The sequence below is a fragment of the Lagopus leucura genome, unplaced genomic scaffold (assembly GCF_019238085.1).
Source record: "Lagopus leucura isolate 7727_CA_CO unplaced genomic scaffold, USGS_WTPT01 Super-Scaffold_100002, whole genome shotgun sequence".
NCBI lineage: Eukaryota > Metazoa > Chordata > Aves > Galliformes > Phasianidae > Lagopus > Lagopus leucura.
Window position 1 is genome coordinate 21,685,856 of NW_024962263.1, and position 20,218 is coordinate 21,706,073.

A 20,218-nucleotide genomic window follows, 5' to 3' on the forward strand; every position below is an offset into this window, starting at 1 on the left:
TCTTCACTACTAATTCTTCTCTTTCTGATGAGTTAAACAACGTGAATTGTGTGCATGTCAGTAAAACAAAATACCTGTGTAGATGCAGCTATCAACAGAACACTAAAAGCATGCACAAAACGTAGAAATGCTTAGTGCTGTATACAGTAGCTTAAGCTAATTTGGAGAGAGGGCTTACTCATAAGGAGAGTGCTTCTATTAATCTTTTGTGTTGTCTTCAAGAAAAAAAAATCTCTGGAGTAATTGCTATTTTTATTTGCTAGCAAAGTTTGTGTTTTGCAAAGGGACTGCAAAGTTCCTTTCTCATGAAGCTAAAAGATTGCTCATTTGACTTTCAAGTGATTCATATGTATGTGTTCTTCCTCTCTCCTGCACAGGTAAGCTTATGCATAGGATCCCAGACACAAAATTGAACAAAGGCACTGACTAAAGCTGTTAGCATCCCTGTTTTATCCATATAATAATTGCCCATGAAGTACATTGGTGTCATCCTCGCAGAATGTCCACTCAACCAAGTGAAATGTAGTTGTATGTTGAAACTCACAGAGATTCAAATCAACAGGGATATTTATGGTATTGAATACTCGAAATAATTAGAGTTTATAGGTGCTACAGCCAAAATAGCCTAAAGCAGTTGTAAGAAAAACTTGCCTGAGGAGTTGCAAGTATTTCTAGTGTTTAGATCAATGCAACAAAAACAAATAGGGAAGATTCTGTCCATTCTCTTGTCACTCCTGTTTTCATCAAGAAAAAAGTGTTGTGTTTTTGTTTTTTGTTTTTTTTTTTGAGCTAGATAGTTTACTTTTTAAAAAACTTATTTTATTTTTGAAGTCTTCTAAGGGCAAAGTTGGCAGTTCTTGCATGTCTGAGGTTTCTGATGCTTTATGAAAGTTTTGGGTGTTCAGAGTAAGAGAAATACTTAAAGAAGTTAATCACAGAATTCTTTAGTTAACTACTTAAAGCTTTGTAGTTATTTAAAGTACTTTAAGCCATTACTTAACTAAAGTAACTTTATGCTTTGTGAAGAGTATTTCCTTTCAGTGAAAGAAACTACAGTAGCACGTTTTGTGTAGACATATTTGTGTGTGTGTGTGTATATATGAAGAAAGATTGCTGTTCTTTCGTGACTGGGACCAAGACTCTGTCTAAGTCACTGGACAGTAGTGGTAGCAAATAAAGCAACTTTTACATTGAGCTTTAATCCTTGCATTCCATGTGCAGCCTCTTATTTTGTATGCAGTGCACTCTTTCACGAACATGCATTGAATGGATTTCTTGTTTTGCTTGCAAAATGTCCTCTGAGTCTGTGCAGAACTAGCAGGCTTTCTTGTGACTGTTACCTTCACGGCACTTCTGTAAGTAAGGAAACCTTGTGAAACTAGATCACAATTATAGTGGATGAAACCGGATCACAGGATGTTAGTGGGTAATACATGAAGGCAGCTTTTTCAGAAGGGAAGAGCCCAAAGACACTGGTTTGGATAGCAGAAATGAACCCTGTCAATTTTGTTTTGCTGTATTTGGGACTCAGACTTCAGCTTTTCTCCAGATTTATCCTGAAGAACTGCTACATTGGTCCAGCTCTGTCTTGTGTTGACCCTCCCTCACTTTCATCTCCCTTCCCTAATAATGCTATCACTGGCAGAAACAGGGCTGGAGGCATGCCAGGCTATCCACTGCACTGCACAGTATGGATGGTTGCTGTCAGCCTTTTGCACAGCCAGCCTGAAGAGCAGTCAGTGGTCAGAGGGAATCTTGGGCTGGACACACCAGCTCTCAGGCTCCTTCTGCCACAAATGTGCATGCTTCTGATATGAAGGCTATATATCTTTTCTCAAATTAGTAGAAGAAAGTGGTAAGAATCCAACTTAAGTTTAGCATGTGTACATTTTCAGTTCTTCATTGCCCGTTTCCTATTTCAGACTGAATAGGAATTTGCTTTCACTATTGGTGTAGGAAAGAAGGGTTGTAAATTTGTGTACTCCCTGAAGATAAATGCAGATTGTTCAAATCATGTTTCTTTTGTGTGCATGAAAAGCATTGGAGGGCAGGCTTAGAACTTTCTGCTTTTTTTTTTTTTTTTTTTTGTAGACTGTAGTTCATTCTCTTATGTATTACAGTCATATCTTTAATCTTAAAGATTGCACATATTTTTTTCACATGTGATGGAGAAAAGAGAAGGCAAATGTAGTTGAAGGACTTTGGATGAAGTCTGATTTTGTTGTTTTTTTTTTTTTAATTTTCTTTCTCTACAGCTGACATTTCACACCAGAAACAAAAGTTATGCAAATTATACTTGGAAGCCATTTGCTTCTATGACTTCTCTTTTGGAAAGAGAGAACTCTTCCTGAATTTGAAGCTTCCACATTTCTGACGCAGAATGGAAATGTTTCTTCTTTCTTTTTTTAAAATAGGCATCGCCTCTCTCTTTTCTGAGCTCTGAAGTAGCTATTGCATTTGGGAATGTTTACACAACTGAGGATAAAGCCCACTCAGTTTTTCATTGCCTGAGTGAATCAACATGCAGTGAACAGAATTCTGAGATAGTCTAAGATTTCTCTGTGGTGTAAGTAACACACTGTGAATTTAGTGTACTTGCTACTTGCTATATTTTTTTAGCATGTATTTTTAATTTCATGTTTCACTAATGAATGAAATGCATGACCATAGTTATACACTAAGGGCTACGTATTGCAGAAGGTACAAAGTAGTAGGAGCTTGTAGAACATCTTCTCAAGCATAACATCAGATGGGGCAGGACAAATTCTTCATCACTTTGAAGTTCAAGTCATGATTGGGTGTGTTCCTGTCAAGCTTAGCTAAAAATAGTCTTGCAATCTTCACAGCAATGGCTGCATAGGCTTTCTTGGCCTGTAGTTTTATGTAGTAGTCCCTTCTGGCCTTAAAAAGGTTGTGCCTTCTCTTGTAAAAAGTAGTAGCCTAAACTTTTGCACTGCATTTCACAATAAATTTCTAAATTTACTTACTGAGTAGGAATTCATTTGTTAGCTAAATAACACTACTAATTTTTTTTTTCCAAGCAGTCACCTCATTTATTTTTCTTACAAACCTAAAGGCATTGCTTTATTCATTTAAACTGTGAACTAATGACTGTAACGGTAAACTTATTTGGTGGGATGTTTACATGAGTGCTGCTGGAATTTGAAGCGTGTTGTTACTTAAGAGAGGAAAAAGATTTGCTTACAGCCAGCACGGGTTGCAGAATAATTATTCTCTCATGCATTGGCTTAGTTTGTGGAATTGGAGGTTAGGTCTAATATTTTAGTCTTATTTAAATCAATTGTTGGCATTTTATTCATGCTAAATATGAATCAAGTCCAAGTTTGTGAAATCTGGCTGTTTTGTAAGCATGAAATTTTTGTAGTTTTTCTGAAGAGAAGGCGATGTGTCTCAGGTACCAGGCTACTGGTTTTGACTTACAGTACAGGAACATGGCTGTGACAACAGTAGGTGCTTTGAGATCAGTTGTTATTATCCTCGTGACAACAGTGACAACACTCTGTCTGGAAATGCATAAAGGCACTTGTCACTTTCACCAAGAGACCAATGAAAACAAGCCCTCTTCCATAAAAGGATGTGATTTCTTGGTAACATTATTAAAAGCTTTGAAAGAATGATGTTCCCAGCATTCTGGAAATAATGGGATGTAAATATGTTTACCTTGACCCTCCCCAGGCTGGGCCTGGAATTTTATCAGCTGAAAAATGTGCTGCTCTTTAAAAGCAAGACTGTTGCTGGTGAGCTGTGAATGTGTTGAGCTTAGAACATGTTGAGCATTTGTGAAGAGTGTTTCTTGGTTTTCAAGGTATCATTGTCCTCAACCTCACTCAAGTGGTAAGGAGGAGCCAGCTATTAAACAAGAAGAATGAACCTGTCCTCCCAGCTCTATGAAGCATATGTCTCCCCTGTATCAGTGCTCCCCTGATAACACTGCTAGAGAAAGCTGAAGTGTTGCCTTGGTGCATAGGTCGATAACTGTTTCTGCTCCTGAAGGCCACCATGAGGAATGCCTGGTGGCACAGCTTGATCACAGGAAGTCTAGCAGCTCTGTAGGGTTTATGCAGGCAGATGACATTAGCTGTGAGTGCTGGGTGCTTGGACTCAGCATTTGGAGCACTCTCTTGTTATTTTCAGAGGTTGAGGAAAAATCTTGGAGAAGAGGTTGGAGTCTGTGGTGGAACAAGTTTGGCATTCCTGAGGTTAAAAAGAGGATCCCAGAATGAAATTTCTATTGTGAACAAGGTCAGGTGGTGGAAGGATAAGCAGTCAAACTTTGCATTGGCTTTGTATGGTAACTTAGCATAGGAAGCAAAGTGTTTATATGAAGCATGGTTTCTGGGCTGGGGTGCGTGTGTGTAGCAAGGGCTCTCCTGCATTACTTCTCCCTGCTACTTTTGAAGCTGCCTGATGTCCCTGTGTACTGCAGCTAGGGAGCTTGCAGCCTCTCCTGTCGCCTCCTGTCCTTCAGATCAGGTCTGAGCATGCTCACACCAGCACTCTGGCTCCATCAGCATAGTACTTCTGAAGATCTTATATTAAAAGCTTTGATGGCGTGATCTGTTTGGGCTCCTGAGTGCTGTGTTAGAGGATACTCTTCAAAGAGAAGAGGCCTATGAAATTTGTGACAGCAAATGCAAAACAGAAACATGGCTCTTTGTTGGCTGGATTTGTGTGAGGAGGGAGGCCACCACCAGGAGCAGTGTTGCCATGGTGAGTCCAAGGGGAGGTTCTTTGGAGGGAAGAGCTTTCTGCAGTGGACCTGTCCTGTGCCAGGAGGATGTCACGCTTCAGCAGCAGTAACCAGGCAGGAATGTCCTTGCTGCAAGCGCTTTCAATGATTGGTGTTTGCTTTTGGTCTTCAGTGAAGGGCACAGGGGGCAAACACAGCACACACGCAAACACCAGGCATAGAGCCTGTTGCTCCTGGTGTCTGTTCTGGCACTTAGCAGCAGCAGGAAAAGTCCTGGATTTCATTCTGTTGTGATGCAGTACAGGAAAAGTTGTGGGAAGTAAGAAGTGTTATTGAGCTTCTGGATGAATGCTGTGTTCTGCTTTCCTGTCTTCCTTCCCATTCCTGCCTGCTGCTTCTTTGACTGAATGGTGGGAGCCGCGATTACATCAGGCACTGTTCTTGATTGTTTACAAAATAATCTTTATTTGAGTATTGTCTTGCTTTAGTGGTGTAGAAGCAGTGTTTGCCCTGGAGTCATCTTCTGTGATAACCTAGAGTTCTTTCTGAACAAAGAGGGATGCAGATTTGTGCCAGGGGTCAGACATGCTTTTAGATGGGAAGCAAGAGGATCCATGCTGATGCTTGCTGCTTCACACTTGCTGCTCTTGGCCCTGACATCTGCTATCCTGGAAGTCAAGCAGGAGCTGAGGGGAAGATTTACAAGCCAAATGAGCATTCCTTTTCATGTCAGTGAGGTAGTGGCTTTCTTGTGGCATGCGGTGAAGACCAAGTGTCTATTCAGAGCCCAAAGGAAAGGCAGGAGAGGAGGAAGCAAAACCCCCCTTTTGCTGCTGTCCCAGATAGGAACAGGCCTTCAAAATTGTTTCCACTGTCTTTTTTTTTTTTGTGGCAACACTCATTTGTTGCTTGCAAAGCATTCAGATGGCTCTGACAGCCTCTTTTTGTCTTTAACTGGCACAAGCAAAGCATGGCCATACAATTCCAGCTATTTGGTGTCTGCTCGCTGCCCAAGTGTACAGCTTCCACTCACCTCCCACTTTCAGTAATAGACCCAGGCTCCATTTGCCTCTGGTCCTTGGGGTTTCATTTTTTGTATGAGAAGGTGTTGCACTCTCAAACCATTTGAATTTTCATCTCATTAGTAAGCAGAAGTCTAACACTATGGAGTTGGTGCTGGTAAGCTGTGCCAGCTGGCAACACGTTGCTGCTCTCCTGCTGTGTCCTCTGTTGCCAGCACGGCACCTTGCCTTGCTCCAGGGCTGGTTGCTGCTCTGCAAACAGGAGGCTCTTTCTTAGTAGTATGGCAGCTGGCAGCCTGTGGGAGTCATAAATGCTCAAGATGTGCAAGTCAATTTTTTTCTGATTTCAGTTTTTTACAACAAGGTCAAGGAAGAACGTTGCATGGAGAGCTTGATGCTGCAAGTATCTTACTTGCTGTATGTTTGTTTTTGTAAATGCTGGTCCAGCTTAGTCTTCCTTTGATTCCCAAATTTTTGCCACATCTCTTAGCTCCTTTATTCTTTACAGGAGACAATGAAGAATGCATCACTTGATCCCAGGTGTGTTGTTTTCATAGGACTGTGAATATGTATCTTCACATCTAATAAAGTATTGGATGTGTTTGGTATTTTTAGAAATCGTCATTATTTCAAGGTGAAGATTTTCATTTTAATATTGTAAAGCAATTCTCTAGTATTTGGAAAATTGTCCCTATGAAGAAAACTGATATCTGAATCAATGAAACAGTGATTTTTCTCATCTTTTAAGAATAGTTAAGCCTGCTTTATAGTAACTTTGAAGTGTCACAAATTGGTAGCTATTCTTTTGTTTTCAAAGATGAATTTGGTCTCTAATCATCTTAACTAAAACATTTTGAGGTTTTGTCATGGTTTTTTTTTTAATTGCTTATGATGTAGTTTTTAATAATATTAAGACAATACCTAAAACACATTTGTTTTGCTTTGAGAGGTGCCTTTTCAATAGTCATTTACAATAGCTTGTAGCAAGAAGCCCCTTGGAAAGTTGTTAGTTTTAGTCCTTCAAAATTGCTGAAACTGTATGTTACCTAAATGTGCTGAAAAAATCTGAGAAATCAGCACAGAATTCTGACATTGAAATAGGACTTACATAAAAAGGATGTTGTGGAAATCCAATTTTATTGTCATTATGAATTCCATGTAGTGGGCTTTGTTTACAGGAAGTGTTTCTACAGTTGCAAGGCGGCTAGCAGATGTAGTGTTGACTCCGGAAATCAAACTTGGAATTTCAGTCTCCTGCGTCACCAAATGAGAGGTTTCACAGAGCAGTTGATAATGCAGTTATCCTACTGCTATCTGATTCTTTCTCAGTCTGTGTTAGTATTGCCTCTTGTCATGGAATTGGATTTTAGTTAGAAGTGTGAGGATGTAATTCCATGGTCTTTGGACTCTGTGTGAAATGAATTTCAAGATAATTAATAGGAAAATATTCTTTTTTTTTTTTATATGCAGTTAGGTGTTTTCAGACTCTTACAGTTAGTATTGCTGAGTACACTAGTATAGTTTTACTTTGCTTTCAGAATAATATCTGACTACTAATGGGAAGCTGCCTGTTGCATGCTATTTCCTGTATTATAAATACTTCTGGAAGTAACAAGGGAACTTCAGTTTCAGAAATACTTTTTTCGTATTTGGGACTTCAAGTCCTTACTTTTCAGCTAAAAAGGAAAAGTGACAGGAAAAAAGAAACAGCTCTTATTTGTCCCATTTTCATTAAGTGCTTTGCCTGTCAAACTGCTTCTTTATTCTTTTCAGTCCTAAATTACCTTGCTTAAGTTATAAATAGCAAACGTCATGTCCTCCTGCCTAGGTTGTGTTCGTTCTTTTTTTCTGGCTGGGAGCCAGGTTGGGTTGGTTTGGTTTGTCTTCTGTTTTGTCACAAGTTGATGTGATATGTGCTGGCATACTGCAATGCCACAGCTGCAGGTTGAGAATCATGCTGGTAAATCACACAGCATGAAGTTTAGGCTATAGGATGTAATGTTTTCAGGGAGATTAAAAAGAAAAATTACTCCTACCACTGCATTTCTATTAGTTTGGTGATGTTGTGTTAATAGACCTGTATTCCTAACTGACATCCGCTTGATAACATTGGTTTGGGAGAGAGAATTACAGGAGGCAAGCAGGGAACAAATCTTCACTACAAAGTAAATTGAGCACAAAATACTATAGTGATCTGCATAGTGAGTAACAAATCACCTCATAGAAAAGCCATAATCTTTCATTTGACAGATCTTGAGTGTTTAGTAAAGCATTATCTGTGTTTATATTCTTGTATATTTGTTTTTGTGCTGCTTGTCTGCCAGGTAGGCTATGTGACATCCTGTCTGAGAAGGATGTGGTGCTTTTTTTCCACGCGTATTTACAACTTGGAGGAAGGTTTATGAAAGACATTGTTTTTAATTTCAGTGTTATTCTGTGCTCCTGGAAAGCAAGAGCAATGGAAGAGGAAGGGAAGTGGTGGAAGATGAAAATTCCACAGATTCACCTTCATAATCTGTTGTCAGTATCTTTCTTGTAGTGGAGAATTTTCCTCCAAGTAAGATACTTATAGCTTTAAATTATGCAGCCCATGGTTAAGGTCTATTGAGGAATCATAGCTGTCTGAAGATAGCCCAGATTTCTCCATTGCTCAAAATAGATACTTGTTAACGTTGTCAGCATTTTCAGTCTTCTTCCTCTGTCTCACAAACAGGGTATCTCCAGAGATTTGTAGTGTTTTATATGTATTTTCTAATTTTTTTTTTTCCCAATAGTGGAATGATTTAAAATGTCTGAACACATCTCAGATGTCCCTTAATTTTTAGTACCTATTAAAGTAGAATCATAAATATAAAACTTTAGTGAGACCGTTGAATCTCAGGGCAAGTATATATCCTTTAAATCTCACCTGCTTCTATTGAGAAAATACAGTGGCTACTCTGTCAGAAGCTGTCTGTATTAATCATCTGTTTACTCTGTAGATGTAGTCTGAGGCATGTTAAGGCCTGATCACACTAAATTTTAGTGATAGAAGACTATATTCTCTTTTATTTACTTCAGCAGTTTTTTTTAAATACAGAATTGTTTTTTATGAAATAAGGTATGCAAGCATTTCTCATAAATTTCCTTGTAAATCTTTGAATGAAAACGATGCTGTGCCTGAGGTAACTATCCAATAGAGTCTTCAAGAGGACTGATGCTTTTAAGAATTTATTCTTTCTGCAGCATTGTGTTTAAAGGCAATCTTTCAAAAATCATCAGCCCATTATTAATTTAAAGCTGTGTATGCATATAAATATTAATAAGACTACCTGCTACTTAGCAGTTTGCATGCAGGTGTGGAGTTTGCAAGTAGAACAAGATGTTAGTTTTCCCTCTTAATGTATCCAGCACCTTTCAAGCTTTCAGTTGCAGAACTTACTGTGTGTTTGATGTGTATAACTGTATGTACCAACTCTGTAATGCGGTTATAGTTAATTTACTAATAAAATAACTGTATTCCAGAGCAGAAAACATAAACTACAGTAGCTGAAACTTGGTGATGTATCCTAAAGAACACAGTCTGATAACGTTTTTAAACTTTGGGATTAGCTTACTAAACAAAAAGAAGTCAAAATCTGAAGGAGAAAAGGGAAAATTTCCATGAACTGGAAACTTTTCATCTGTGATGATCTCATTTTTATTCACTTAATTTATGATTTTGTGATGATTTGATTTGATTTTTTTTTTTGACTGTCTTCTGTTTTCTGTTGGCTAGCTGGAAAGTTAACAAAGGGATTTCAAGAGAAGGTTAATTTTGAGCAGAAACTTCGTTGCTGTAGGCTTGTCTGTACTCAGTAGCATTAGTTGTGTATTTTTTACTTTTAATCAGGTTTTATAGTGGTTACTGTCATTATATCCCTTGTGCACAAGGTGGAAGAAATTCTGTTGTACACAGGTCATTCTGAAAGTAATGCCTCTTCTTTATTTCCATGGAAACCACAACAGATGCAAAGAGGAAGATGCCTCTACTCCATAGAGCAAATTCCCAGTTAGAAAACACTGTTTTTCAATGTAGTTATCACCATTGGCAATGTGTTTTTGTCAGCCATGAACAAGAGCCTGCAGGCTGCACTGGTGTATTTAAAAACAAAAACGAACAAAAAAACCTGCTCCAGAAGAAGTGACCTACTGTTTCACAACTGCTATGAAGGTATTGTTGCTAGGAAGATGTTGCCCATACAGCCTATCTTTCACTGACCCGAACAAATGCAAGTCAGAAGATGCCGAATCTGGGCCATACAGTAGGTATGGTAGAACAGTCCAGCCAAGAATGGTACGCTCTTCAGGCTGGTGTGGGTCCTGGTGGTCAAGAGAATGGTTATCTGGACTGACTCGGGAAATTCAAGGCTTCAGCTTTGACCTCTGTGTTGCACTGCTGTTTTGTACAGCTTCCAGGAAATCTAGAAGGGTCATGCTTTTCCTATCCCAAAAGACAGTGCAGATCACTTTACCTGCTGAGGACTGCAACTTGGACTTTTTCTTCCCTGTGGAATTTGCATGTTGCCACTCCGAGTGCGCTGCTGTTTTGATTCCAACTCATAGTGGTGGCACTATGTCTTGTCACTAGTAATGAAGCAATCCAGGAAACTGTCACCTTCAGCCTTGTATTGGTTCAGTAGGTCCTGACAAATTTGTATATGATGTTCTTTCTGTTCCTGCATGTGCAGTCGTGTGACCCATCTTGTGCAAACTTTGATATTCCAGTGTTGCCACCATTGTTTCCCAAGCATTGAAGCCAACATTCAGCTCTGTGCACGGTTTCCTGGTCATAATCCACTGACTCATGATGATGAGCTCTTCAAAATACTCATCATTTTGTGATGTGAGAGTTGTGCTTGGCTGTCCAGAATGTGGCTTTTTTTTGTCTGTCACCACTGCTGAAGGTGCACCAACTATCACCTCACTGTGCTTGCGTCCACTGTTCAGTCTCTGTAAATGTTCAGCAAGTGTTGACAAATGTGTTTGGTTTTTTTTTTTCATGTGTAAGAATTCACTGTCACACCTTTGCTTCGTACAGAGTCCTGTGCATACTTCATTCTGTCAGACTGCCCCTCTGCTGCTGTCTGTCACGTGGCAACAGAATGTAATGGAATATTGATGGGAAGGTTCGACCTCTACTGCCCTACCACCAACATCCATCTCTGTCATTGTGGGCCAAAGTAGTAAAATAGGAGGCATTACTTTTGGAGCTGGCCTCATAGTACAGAAAATTGAAGTGTTGTATGTGTTTCCTGTTGTGCAATTGCTCTTGGTTGAATTCCGTCTCCCATGATGAATTTTAATATCTCTAAAAGGTCAATTGCTTTCAAGGGCATTGGCAGTTGGTACTTTCTCCATTTAAATGCCCTTGTAACAAATGAATTAAGCTGTGTGTTCTCCCCAGACTCAGGGATACAATTCAGAGGCAAGAAGCAGTCTGAGAAAAGGTCTTGGCAGAATATCTTTAGGAGCTGAAGGTAGCATTTTTATTTTTTTTTTTCCAAAGAGGAGCATGTTGGAATATGCTAAACAGCTGGAAGTCTGAGAATGCAAGCTATGTAAGTTAGTAGAAATTAAAATCTAGTGGATCTGAAGTATGCTTTAGTTTCTGAAGGTGGAAGGGGGTTGGTTTTTCACCTATTAAAAACTTGAAAGTCATGGCTTCTGCCCTGCAGAAAAGGTAATCATTTCTCTCTTAAGGCAAAGAGCTGAGAATCTGAAGTAATTTAAAGTATGTAGTTGATTGAAGATTCTGAGTATCTGCATAAAAAATCTTTGTGTCCCCTCAGAAAAATGCACAGATGTAGATGTAGAGACATAGCTTAGAAAGAAAAGTAGTAGTTCGGTTTGGTTTTGTTTTGTTTTGGTAATGCTAAATCAGTGAAGGGGCATCAACTTCCTAAGCGAAGGAACACTCAGCCTTGTAACAATTAATGTCAGATCTAAAAAGTGTTCTTGGAAAATTGAAGTGAAAGGATGTGTAAATGCAGGCACTGCTTTCAGTTCTTCAGTCTCTGAAGATCATCACTGTTTCCTTTGGAACAGGATTTATTATTCATGACTATCCGGAGAGCGCAAGTTATGTTTCCTTGGATTCTGTGAAGCATGGCATTATTCCCCCCACAAAACGGTGGCATGTTCTTTGCAGCTGACAGAAACAGGAATGGCATTTTGGACTATGTTAGACTAATATTGAGTATTTCCCAAGGAGCTATAGTGTCGTCTTTGGGATAGGAAAGTATGAACAGCTAACATCTCCTGTGATACCATCTGGAGGAATGATATCACAGTGACTTGGGTAAATTCTTCCTTCTTACCATGTAATTGGAAATGTATTAAAACTTGTTAAAAAGAATAATAATTGGAATACATGCTTGTCATGGTGTTTAGACACTAATTACAAGTAGGTGTGATAGCCAAATATAGCCAGTACCTGAGAAAACTGTAGCATGTTTATGGGTGGAAAAGAGACCTTTTTCTGAACTGTTCTGTTTCCCCTTTGCTTGCATTGTCCACGTACTGTGTGTTATGTTCCTCTAGTAGGAGATGGCTGGTACAGCAGAGTGCAGTGGTTTGTTATGCTCTGGCTATTGAAAGCAGCAAGCTGGGCATGTGGGAACTGACTGGAGGGGAGGAGGTTGCAACTTTCTTGCCATGCATAGAATGCAAGCATCTGGAGAAGGTTGGGACCCAGCAGAAAGAAGGTAACTAGAAACAGCTGAGAGAGGGAGAGGACATGGAGACAATAAAGGGAAAGAAGCTTCTCCAGTTGGTTATGTGGAGTTCAGTGCAATTCTGGAAGCCCTAAAAAGTGGAAGTGCTGAGAGCAAAGGCTGGATGGATGAAGAAGACGCTGTCTTATGAGGCTGCAAGGAGAAGACTTGCCTGCAAATTCTTTATCTCCCTTCTGTCTGAGGATAAACTCAGGAAATTGAATAGAATGGAATTTGGACACTAAAGTTTTGCAAGATTAACAACTAAACGAAACAACACATAAAAGCGAGGGAGAACACAATGGAAAACAAAATGAGAACTGGAATAAATTTGACTGTCTTTCTTGATAATAAGAAACTTAATAGTGAAAGTGCCTAAGCTACAAAAGACTTCCTTGGTGTTAAACCTAAACTCAAGCTCTGTATCCTGCACCAAAGGCAGCCACGTTCCTGTTCTGAATGGGCCAAGTCCCAGGGAAATTGGCCTGAGGGCTAGCGCGTTTCTACTGCAGAACACTGCTACAGCTCCCCTCTTTCTCCTCTTTTATTGGATCAAAGCCGTGGTCCTTGTCCAGGTAGCGTGACAGGAGCTACCTGTGTATCATGGTAGCTGTACAGTTACCGCTGTGTCTGACTTTTGATTTGTGAGAAGTCAAATGTGAAAGTTGGAGGAACAAGTAAGTGAATCTGTTTTAAAAGCATGCTCTGTAGTTGCTTTGTCATCTTCAGATGTGTCTGGTACATGAACGCTTTCTGGTCTGCTTAGCGTGCCCTGTGATTTAATGTTGCCTGGTGAAACAAATGGGTTTCTAAACTTCATTGTTTAATAGGCATGATAACTATGACTTTGGTGTTTAAAGAGCTAAATCAAAGGGGTTTCTCATTTAGTATTATGTTTAATAGGCTTATTGTTAATCAGTAAATCTAGCTGCTAAAAGAATTTAACTGTAATGGGTTGGTAGAAGGTGGTTTTGCTTTAGTTTGACTTGAAACCATTCATGTAAAAATGTCTACTTGAGTTTAACTGTTTTACAGCCCGTGGTAGTGACTCTACTCCAGTTAAATGTCGAAGTTACTTTAAAGTGAATGGGGTTTTTTTGTGTGTTTTTTTGCTTTTTTTTGCACTTGTTTTGTCAGATTGTGTGTGTTCTTTTTACGCTTAATCGGCCTAACATTAGGCAAACGAGCTGAGAAATGAATGTTTAGCTAAGTCATAGACCTATTCCATTTTTCTACTCTAACTCTGGTAGCTCTGTGCTCATTGTGATAAAATTTGAAAGGAAGCAAGACTCTTTTAGGAAGATAATTTGAGAAATAAATCAGTTACTCAAAAAGCACATAGGTGTTACAGTGACAGTTTCCGTTCATGTAAGTACTTATTTTGATAACAAGGCAAAGGGGAAAATGGAAAGAAAAGTTTTCAAGGAGTTTAAAAACAAGTATGGTTTCCATCCAACTGCCTTGAGAAGTAAATACATTTATTTACAAAGTATTCTATTGTATGTTACGATGTAGCTGTTATTTTCAGTACTGTTAGCATTGTAGGATTTTTATGTAATCCTCCCTGCCAGGTGTCAACAGCTAGTGGCATATTCTGCATACTGACAATACTTAAAAGCAAGCTGTATCACTGTACAACCCCATTTTTGCTCTCCTTAAAAATATTTCTGGAATATTCTCTGACTTTTTCACTTTTTTTTTTTCCTATAAGGCACCAAATGTTCAGTTTAAGTGTATTTTCTGTTAAAAAGTGATGTTTTTATTATGTCTTCGTAACACTGAATTTAGCATGGTTTGTGCATGAGATGTTCTGGTATGCTAATATTGTTCTTTCATTTTAACTGATGCAGATTTACAGGAAGGTCTGTATGTGTCTTGTTCCTCATTTCATGAGGAATTATTTGGTAAAAATTAAGAGCAGTACTTATAAAATCTTGCTGAAAATTTACATCAAGGTAATTCCACTTTTCTGTGCTTGTAACAGTGCTGTGAGATAGTACTTGTTATTGTAGAGCAATATGCTTCAGAATCAGGAAAAATGAAAATAAGGCAGAGTTTGATACAAACTTGGAATGTTTGTAAACTGTGAATTTTGGCAAATAGTAGCTCAGACAAAATTGCAGTAATTGTATTTTAAGCTCTGTGTATTTCATTTGCTGACGCTTAAAGGGAAAATGCTTAAAATCCCTTTCATGAATCTATAACATACCAAAAATGTTTACTTTCCTGAAGTGTCAATGTAAATGTTAATAATAAAAAAAAAAGGACTGGGAAATACTTTACGAACATCTATCATGCAAATATGCAATTTTGCCTATGATTTTGTGTATGAATTTGACTCAGCAAAAAATAGTCCTGAACCCAGGCCCATTCCTGCTTGCGTATGTGGGGGAAATGGGACCCATGAAGAATTCATTTGCCATTGTAAGCAGTCCAAGCTAGCTTTTAATTTGTATTTGTTTTCAGGCTAAAGATTATGTGGCTGTTGCTTCTCTAGCCCTTACAGTGCAAAGCCAATTGCCTACATTTGGACTTTGGTTTAAAAGTATTGTATATTTAGTAAGGATCTCAACGTTGACCATATTCCTGTTACACTGCTGCATAACAGAAAATAATAGGCTGTGAGGGGGTTTAGTAAGATTTTTTTTTGTTGAAAAAGCATTAAATCAGTTTAACTCTGTAAGTAGGCTGCTCAGAACTGATAATATAATAATCTTTAACTTGGTGTACAACCCCTATTGGTGTGCATTAAGATATCTGTTGGCCTCTTTGTACCTGGCTCTCTTTCAGACTCAGGTAGTGGTAGCAGTCCTGTAAGTCTTTTAGACCATGAAATACAGGGGGGGAGGAGGGGAAGGTTACAGAAGTTTACACAAGTTTACACAGTAACAGTCAGTGGCTGGTATCTGGTTTTACCTTTTGCACAGACACCAGGAATATCAATTCTAGCTGGCTGTGGCAATTTCCTTTGCCAAGGAACAGTACAGCATAACTTGTTAAATCAGGCTCAGGAGGCCATTCCTTCTGCTCACCTCTGGAAAGGCTGCAAAAACCATTTGATGGTGTTCGTAAACCCTGGTGTGACGAGTTCTATGCTTTTTAATGCGCTTTTTTTGTCCCAGGTTAGTGTAAGTAAAACCTCAAGTGAAAAGCATTGCTACAGTCTATTTAGCTGAAGTAAAGGCCCCCTAGTCTAGAAGTGGCATGACATTTAGAAGTTCATTTGATGGTTACTTACTTCAGTGGTTTTGAAAATGACCATGTTCTTTGTTTTGTTTTTTTTTTCTCATTCTTTTTGAACCCCTGTTTTATATGTGTGTGTTTTTTTTCCTCTGCCTAGACCTGGTTAACCATTTCTGTGAACAGGTCCTCAATTTTTTACTTTGTCCCTACTTTCCTGTCGTAGCCCCATCTTCCCCTGGTGTCGACTCCGTACCCTTACAGCGCACAGGCAGTCAACACGGCACACAGAACGCAACTGCGACCTTCCAGAGGGCCAGCTATGCTGCAGGCCCAGCCTCCAATTACGCAGACCCCTACCGACAGCTGCAGTATTGTCCTTCTGTTGAATCACCATACAGCAAATCTGGGCCAGCCATCCCACCTGAGGGGACCTTGGCTAGGTCACCTTCCATTGATAGCATTCAGAAAGATCCCAGGTGGGTGAAACCTTAATTGTCTACTATTTCTTGCTCATGCAGAGGTTTGAAATTGCAGTTTGCTTTGTGTATTTCTGCTGTTGAATATCACCAACAAAATGCCACGACCCGAAACCTGATGGTAAGTATAACACTTTTGTATAACACTTTTATTCTGATGCTTTACCTTGGGCAGGCTCTCATGAGCTCTTCTTGAAAATGAAATGACAGATGTGGTCTTGGATACATACGTTTAGCCCGCTTTCAATAGTGCCACCCCTCCAAATCTTCTGGAAAGTGATTTTCTCTGAAAATGGCAGTGGTGCTATGACTTTTGACTCTAACCGTTGTGAACTGAATTTTCAGGGTACTGCTTGGGCAGGAGTTGTTACAGTTGTTGGGTTTTCTGCGGTTAATATTCACACAAGGATTTTCTGGTATCAGGCAGTGAGACTGAGCAATGTAAAACAGCCTATGGCCAGGTTTGTGCTTTGCTCTGTGTCTTATGCAAGCTTCTAATACCAGTGCGTGATAGTGGAATGTATGTGCTACAATTTTCTGTAAATGATTTTTACGTTGCATGCTCTTTCAGTACCTATTACAACTTAGTCATGCCCAACAGCAATACGGTTGTGATATGGTCATGTGCCTAGGGAAAACACAAGAGATAAATTTTATAGCCATCCATATGCCCAGTGGACAAAGAAACAGATTAGGGAGTTTTCTGGCATATGCTTTGACTTCCATGATAAAGGTAGTGCAAATGCTGACTGCAATCGTTGGTGCACTTTGTAATTTTCTTTAATTTTCTGATGGAAAAGAGAACAAGGCTTTTTTTGTGACTGAAGTTTAAACCCATCAAAAATGTTAATTTATACTTTTTTTTTTTTCTGTGGCAGATGGTGTGAACTACTTATCAGTTTGTTACATGTCATACATAAGTGAACCCAATAACTTGCACCCCTCCAAATTGGTGGAAATGCTAAGTAAAAATTTTGTAAAGACTTTTCTTGTAGCATTAAAAAAACAGTATTCATAATCTGGTATCTCTGCTTGTTTAGCATGAGGGAAGTTCTTTGTAACCAGGTACCCAATAGCAGCTTTTTTTTTATTTTATGACACATCAGAAGAATATCGGTAACCGGAGGGGAATAGTCTTTTTAATAAAAACTCAATGTTTTGATATGTTTGTATTCCAAATATAAAAGCTAGCAGAAGAAAAAAAAGGTTTCTTTTTGTAAATATCTCATTTTCAAACTTAAGGGAAAATTGCTTTAGGAGTGCACAAAAAAATGACAGTAATCCATGTGAAATGTTCTTAAGAGGTGTATGTCAGCAAGAGTGCCATCATGCAGGAAACATATTTGTAGTATCACTGCAGGTGCTAGATATTATGTCTGTGTAAAATAAAAGGTCATCTCTGAGTTGCTCTGCAGTTGCTTTGAAACTGCTATTCAGTTACCATCTATGAAATGAGCTTATAAAAGAAGGTTTTCTCTTGCAGACTTTTCATTTGGCTGTTTTTTCATTCTCGTACTGTGAATAGTTGTGCATTCATGAGTACTGATTTTTTGTAGGTAAAGTAGCAGCATGTAGACATCCAGGTTAAATTGACATAAGCTCTTACAGGCAGTCACTAAATCTGTTTTGCTATGATCACTACTAAATGGACTCCGACTTTTCACCACTTCTCTAAAAGAGGTTTGCGTTGTATGAATCACGGTCCATGGATCAAACAAATGAGGTTGTGTGGTGTCCATTACTTAATGATGCTGCTTCTACTTGTTGGCAGAGAATGCTTCTTATAAAGTATTATGAAGTTAGCAAGTTTTTCAAGAGGACTACTGATTATGTTGTTGTGCCTCAAACTGCAACAGCTATAGTCTGCCTTGGCAGACCAGTTTGTGAGACTACTTGTGGACCATAACTATCATTGATCACTCAGATATTGGAAAGACTTTGCAAGATTGGAGGGTGTTTAGAGAAGAGAAACAAAAGTGGTTAGGAGGTGGCCGATTTATATGGATAAAGTATGAACCTTCGTATAAATGACAGATTTGAATTTTTAAGGAAAGACAGGATTTATATAGTACAGCATATGGGAGATAAAAGGAGTGGCTATAATTAGGAAAACTAGAACATTTTTTTCAAATACACAAAAAATTTGCAATAGTGTCAAGTTTCATTGTATTCCTCAAAGGATTATCATTTATATCATGCATAGCAAGAAGAAAGAATCTTGTTACCCAGTAAATGGACTTGAGCAACTGATAAATCTTGAGCTTCTTTACAGAGATATTGCTGCTTTTGTGATTTGCTTGCTTGTTTTTCATTTTTAAAATGACTTACATGAGTGGTTACAGAGTGGCAGGCATAATTTTCAGACACAGTCAACCTTTCCATCAGAGGTCCAAACAAAGGTTTACTGGCAGAGTGAACTGTGAGACAAAAACAAATTAATTGCAGGCTTTTGAGTAGCGTTTGCTATATGTCAGTCAGTTCAAGATGGAAAATAGATGCCCAGAAGAGAACGTACTTATCCTAATAAGCCATTAGAGTTTCTAAAACTGAATGCTATTTTCTGGACTCTTAAGTTTAAATGGGATTTCCATATGAAGTCCTGAAAAAATGGTTGGCAAGCACTGAAGAAATAGACAACTTTTTCCATTGTTTTCAGCATGTTGTTTGAATAGCAAACACTGCAGCTTTACATGTATGCTCTGAGCTGACACTTTGCAAATTAATTTTTAACTTAGCATCTGTTCTCCATCATTCAGCTCTCATAAAATACGGTTTAATATTCATTATCTTAAAGTTTAGCATCTATTTCTAAAAAGCATCAGAATAATTATCAGGTCTGTGGTAATAGGTATTTTTTAACTTATTCAGACTGCTAGCTGGTAAATGACTTAGTGAAGATGGTGAAAACTACATGCATGTATTCTATCAGAGAGTCTGATGCTTTATCTTAATTAGAAAGGAAAGCCCTTTTCTTACTGCGTGTCGATAATAAAACTTAAGTTGTGTATGGAAAAAAACAAGCTGAACATCAGACAACTTATTTACAAGTTGATTATTTTGTTTGCTTGCTGTTAGAAGAACAGAAGTATGAAGTATAGCTGAGGTGAACTGTTTCATGCCGTAATTTCTTATATGAAAATGTGGTGTAAAGTAAGGGCGCAAAATAACAGTATTTGTTTTTTGAGTATTGTCTTGGTTTTATTTCTTGTTGAACTCTGAATAAGAGACGTTGTGGGTGTTTTAAAGTATTGGATATACGTGCTTGTAATATCTTTCTGCCCTGCTTTCATTTAAGAAAGATTTGTCTGCCCTTTAAATTTTGAAAACTTTTTTAAGGTTTGCCCATCTGCAGAATGTGGGGCAACCGGGGTGCCCTGGAAATTGAGGCGTCAGTATGCAGTTATCAGTCTGTGTGCCTTCCAATTTCTATACCAAAATATGTCTTTCAGATAAATACATATCAGTGATATTTGGTAGTAACTGCCTTTGCTTATTTATGAATGGGCCTGTGTCTGGTTTGATGGGTTGAGTTAACAATTCTTGTGTTTTGTGACTCCTGTTCAACGTGTTTCAGACCCTTTAGAACTGTTTCTTATGAAGAAACTGGCTGATTTGGTGAATGCAGCTGTAAGAGGTTCGTTCTTTACCATAGTGCAGTCTGCAGCAATAACAAAACATCACCACAAGTAGTGGAATTGTGTTGCAAATAAAGAAGAAATAAACATTTCTAAATCGAGCTGTCTCACACCAGCTCTTACCTTTACAGCTGTCTGTGTTTAGGTCAACATAGTGATGGAGCTTTCCAGGTATTGCATGCTTGAGCTGTAATGCCCAGAGATGTTTCTGCTTCATTCTGTGCTTTCGGAGTCAACGTTGCCTTTCATGATTTCTGCTGGCTGTAATTTCTTCCTTAGCAGAAAAGGAAGGCTCTGGCTGTCTAAACTTAAAAGTTGGCTTTCTTACCACTTATGAAAGGAAATAAATTAGATCAGAACGTTCTGTATGAACTACTAATTTCAAAACTCCTCGTTGTTTTTCTGTTTTCTTTCTATTTTTTTTTTTTGGTGTTTCATTGGTGTGGGTTTTTTTTTT

The 20,218-nt window shown here is 38.5% G+C and overlaps 1 protein-coding gene across 5 annotated transcripts in view; it reads left to right on the forward strand.

Annotated features, from left to right (window-relative positions):
* The window catches only part of CTNND2 (catenin delta 2), a 619,837-nt gene that overhangs the window by 374,927 nt on the left and 224,692 nt on the right, over window positions 1-20,218 (forward strand). For all 5 annotated transcript variants that reach the window (XM_042869378.1, XM_042869380.1, XM_042869382.1 and 2 more), the window contains one exon: window positions 15,874-16,126. In XM_042869378.1, coding sequence (XP_042725312.1) covers window positions 15,874-16,126 — 253 coding nt within the window. The remainder of the gene's footprint in view (window positions 1-15,873; window positions 16,127-20,218) is intronic.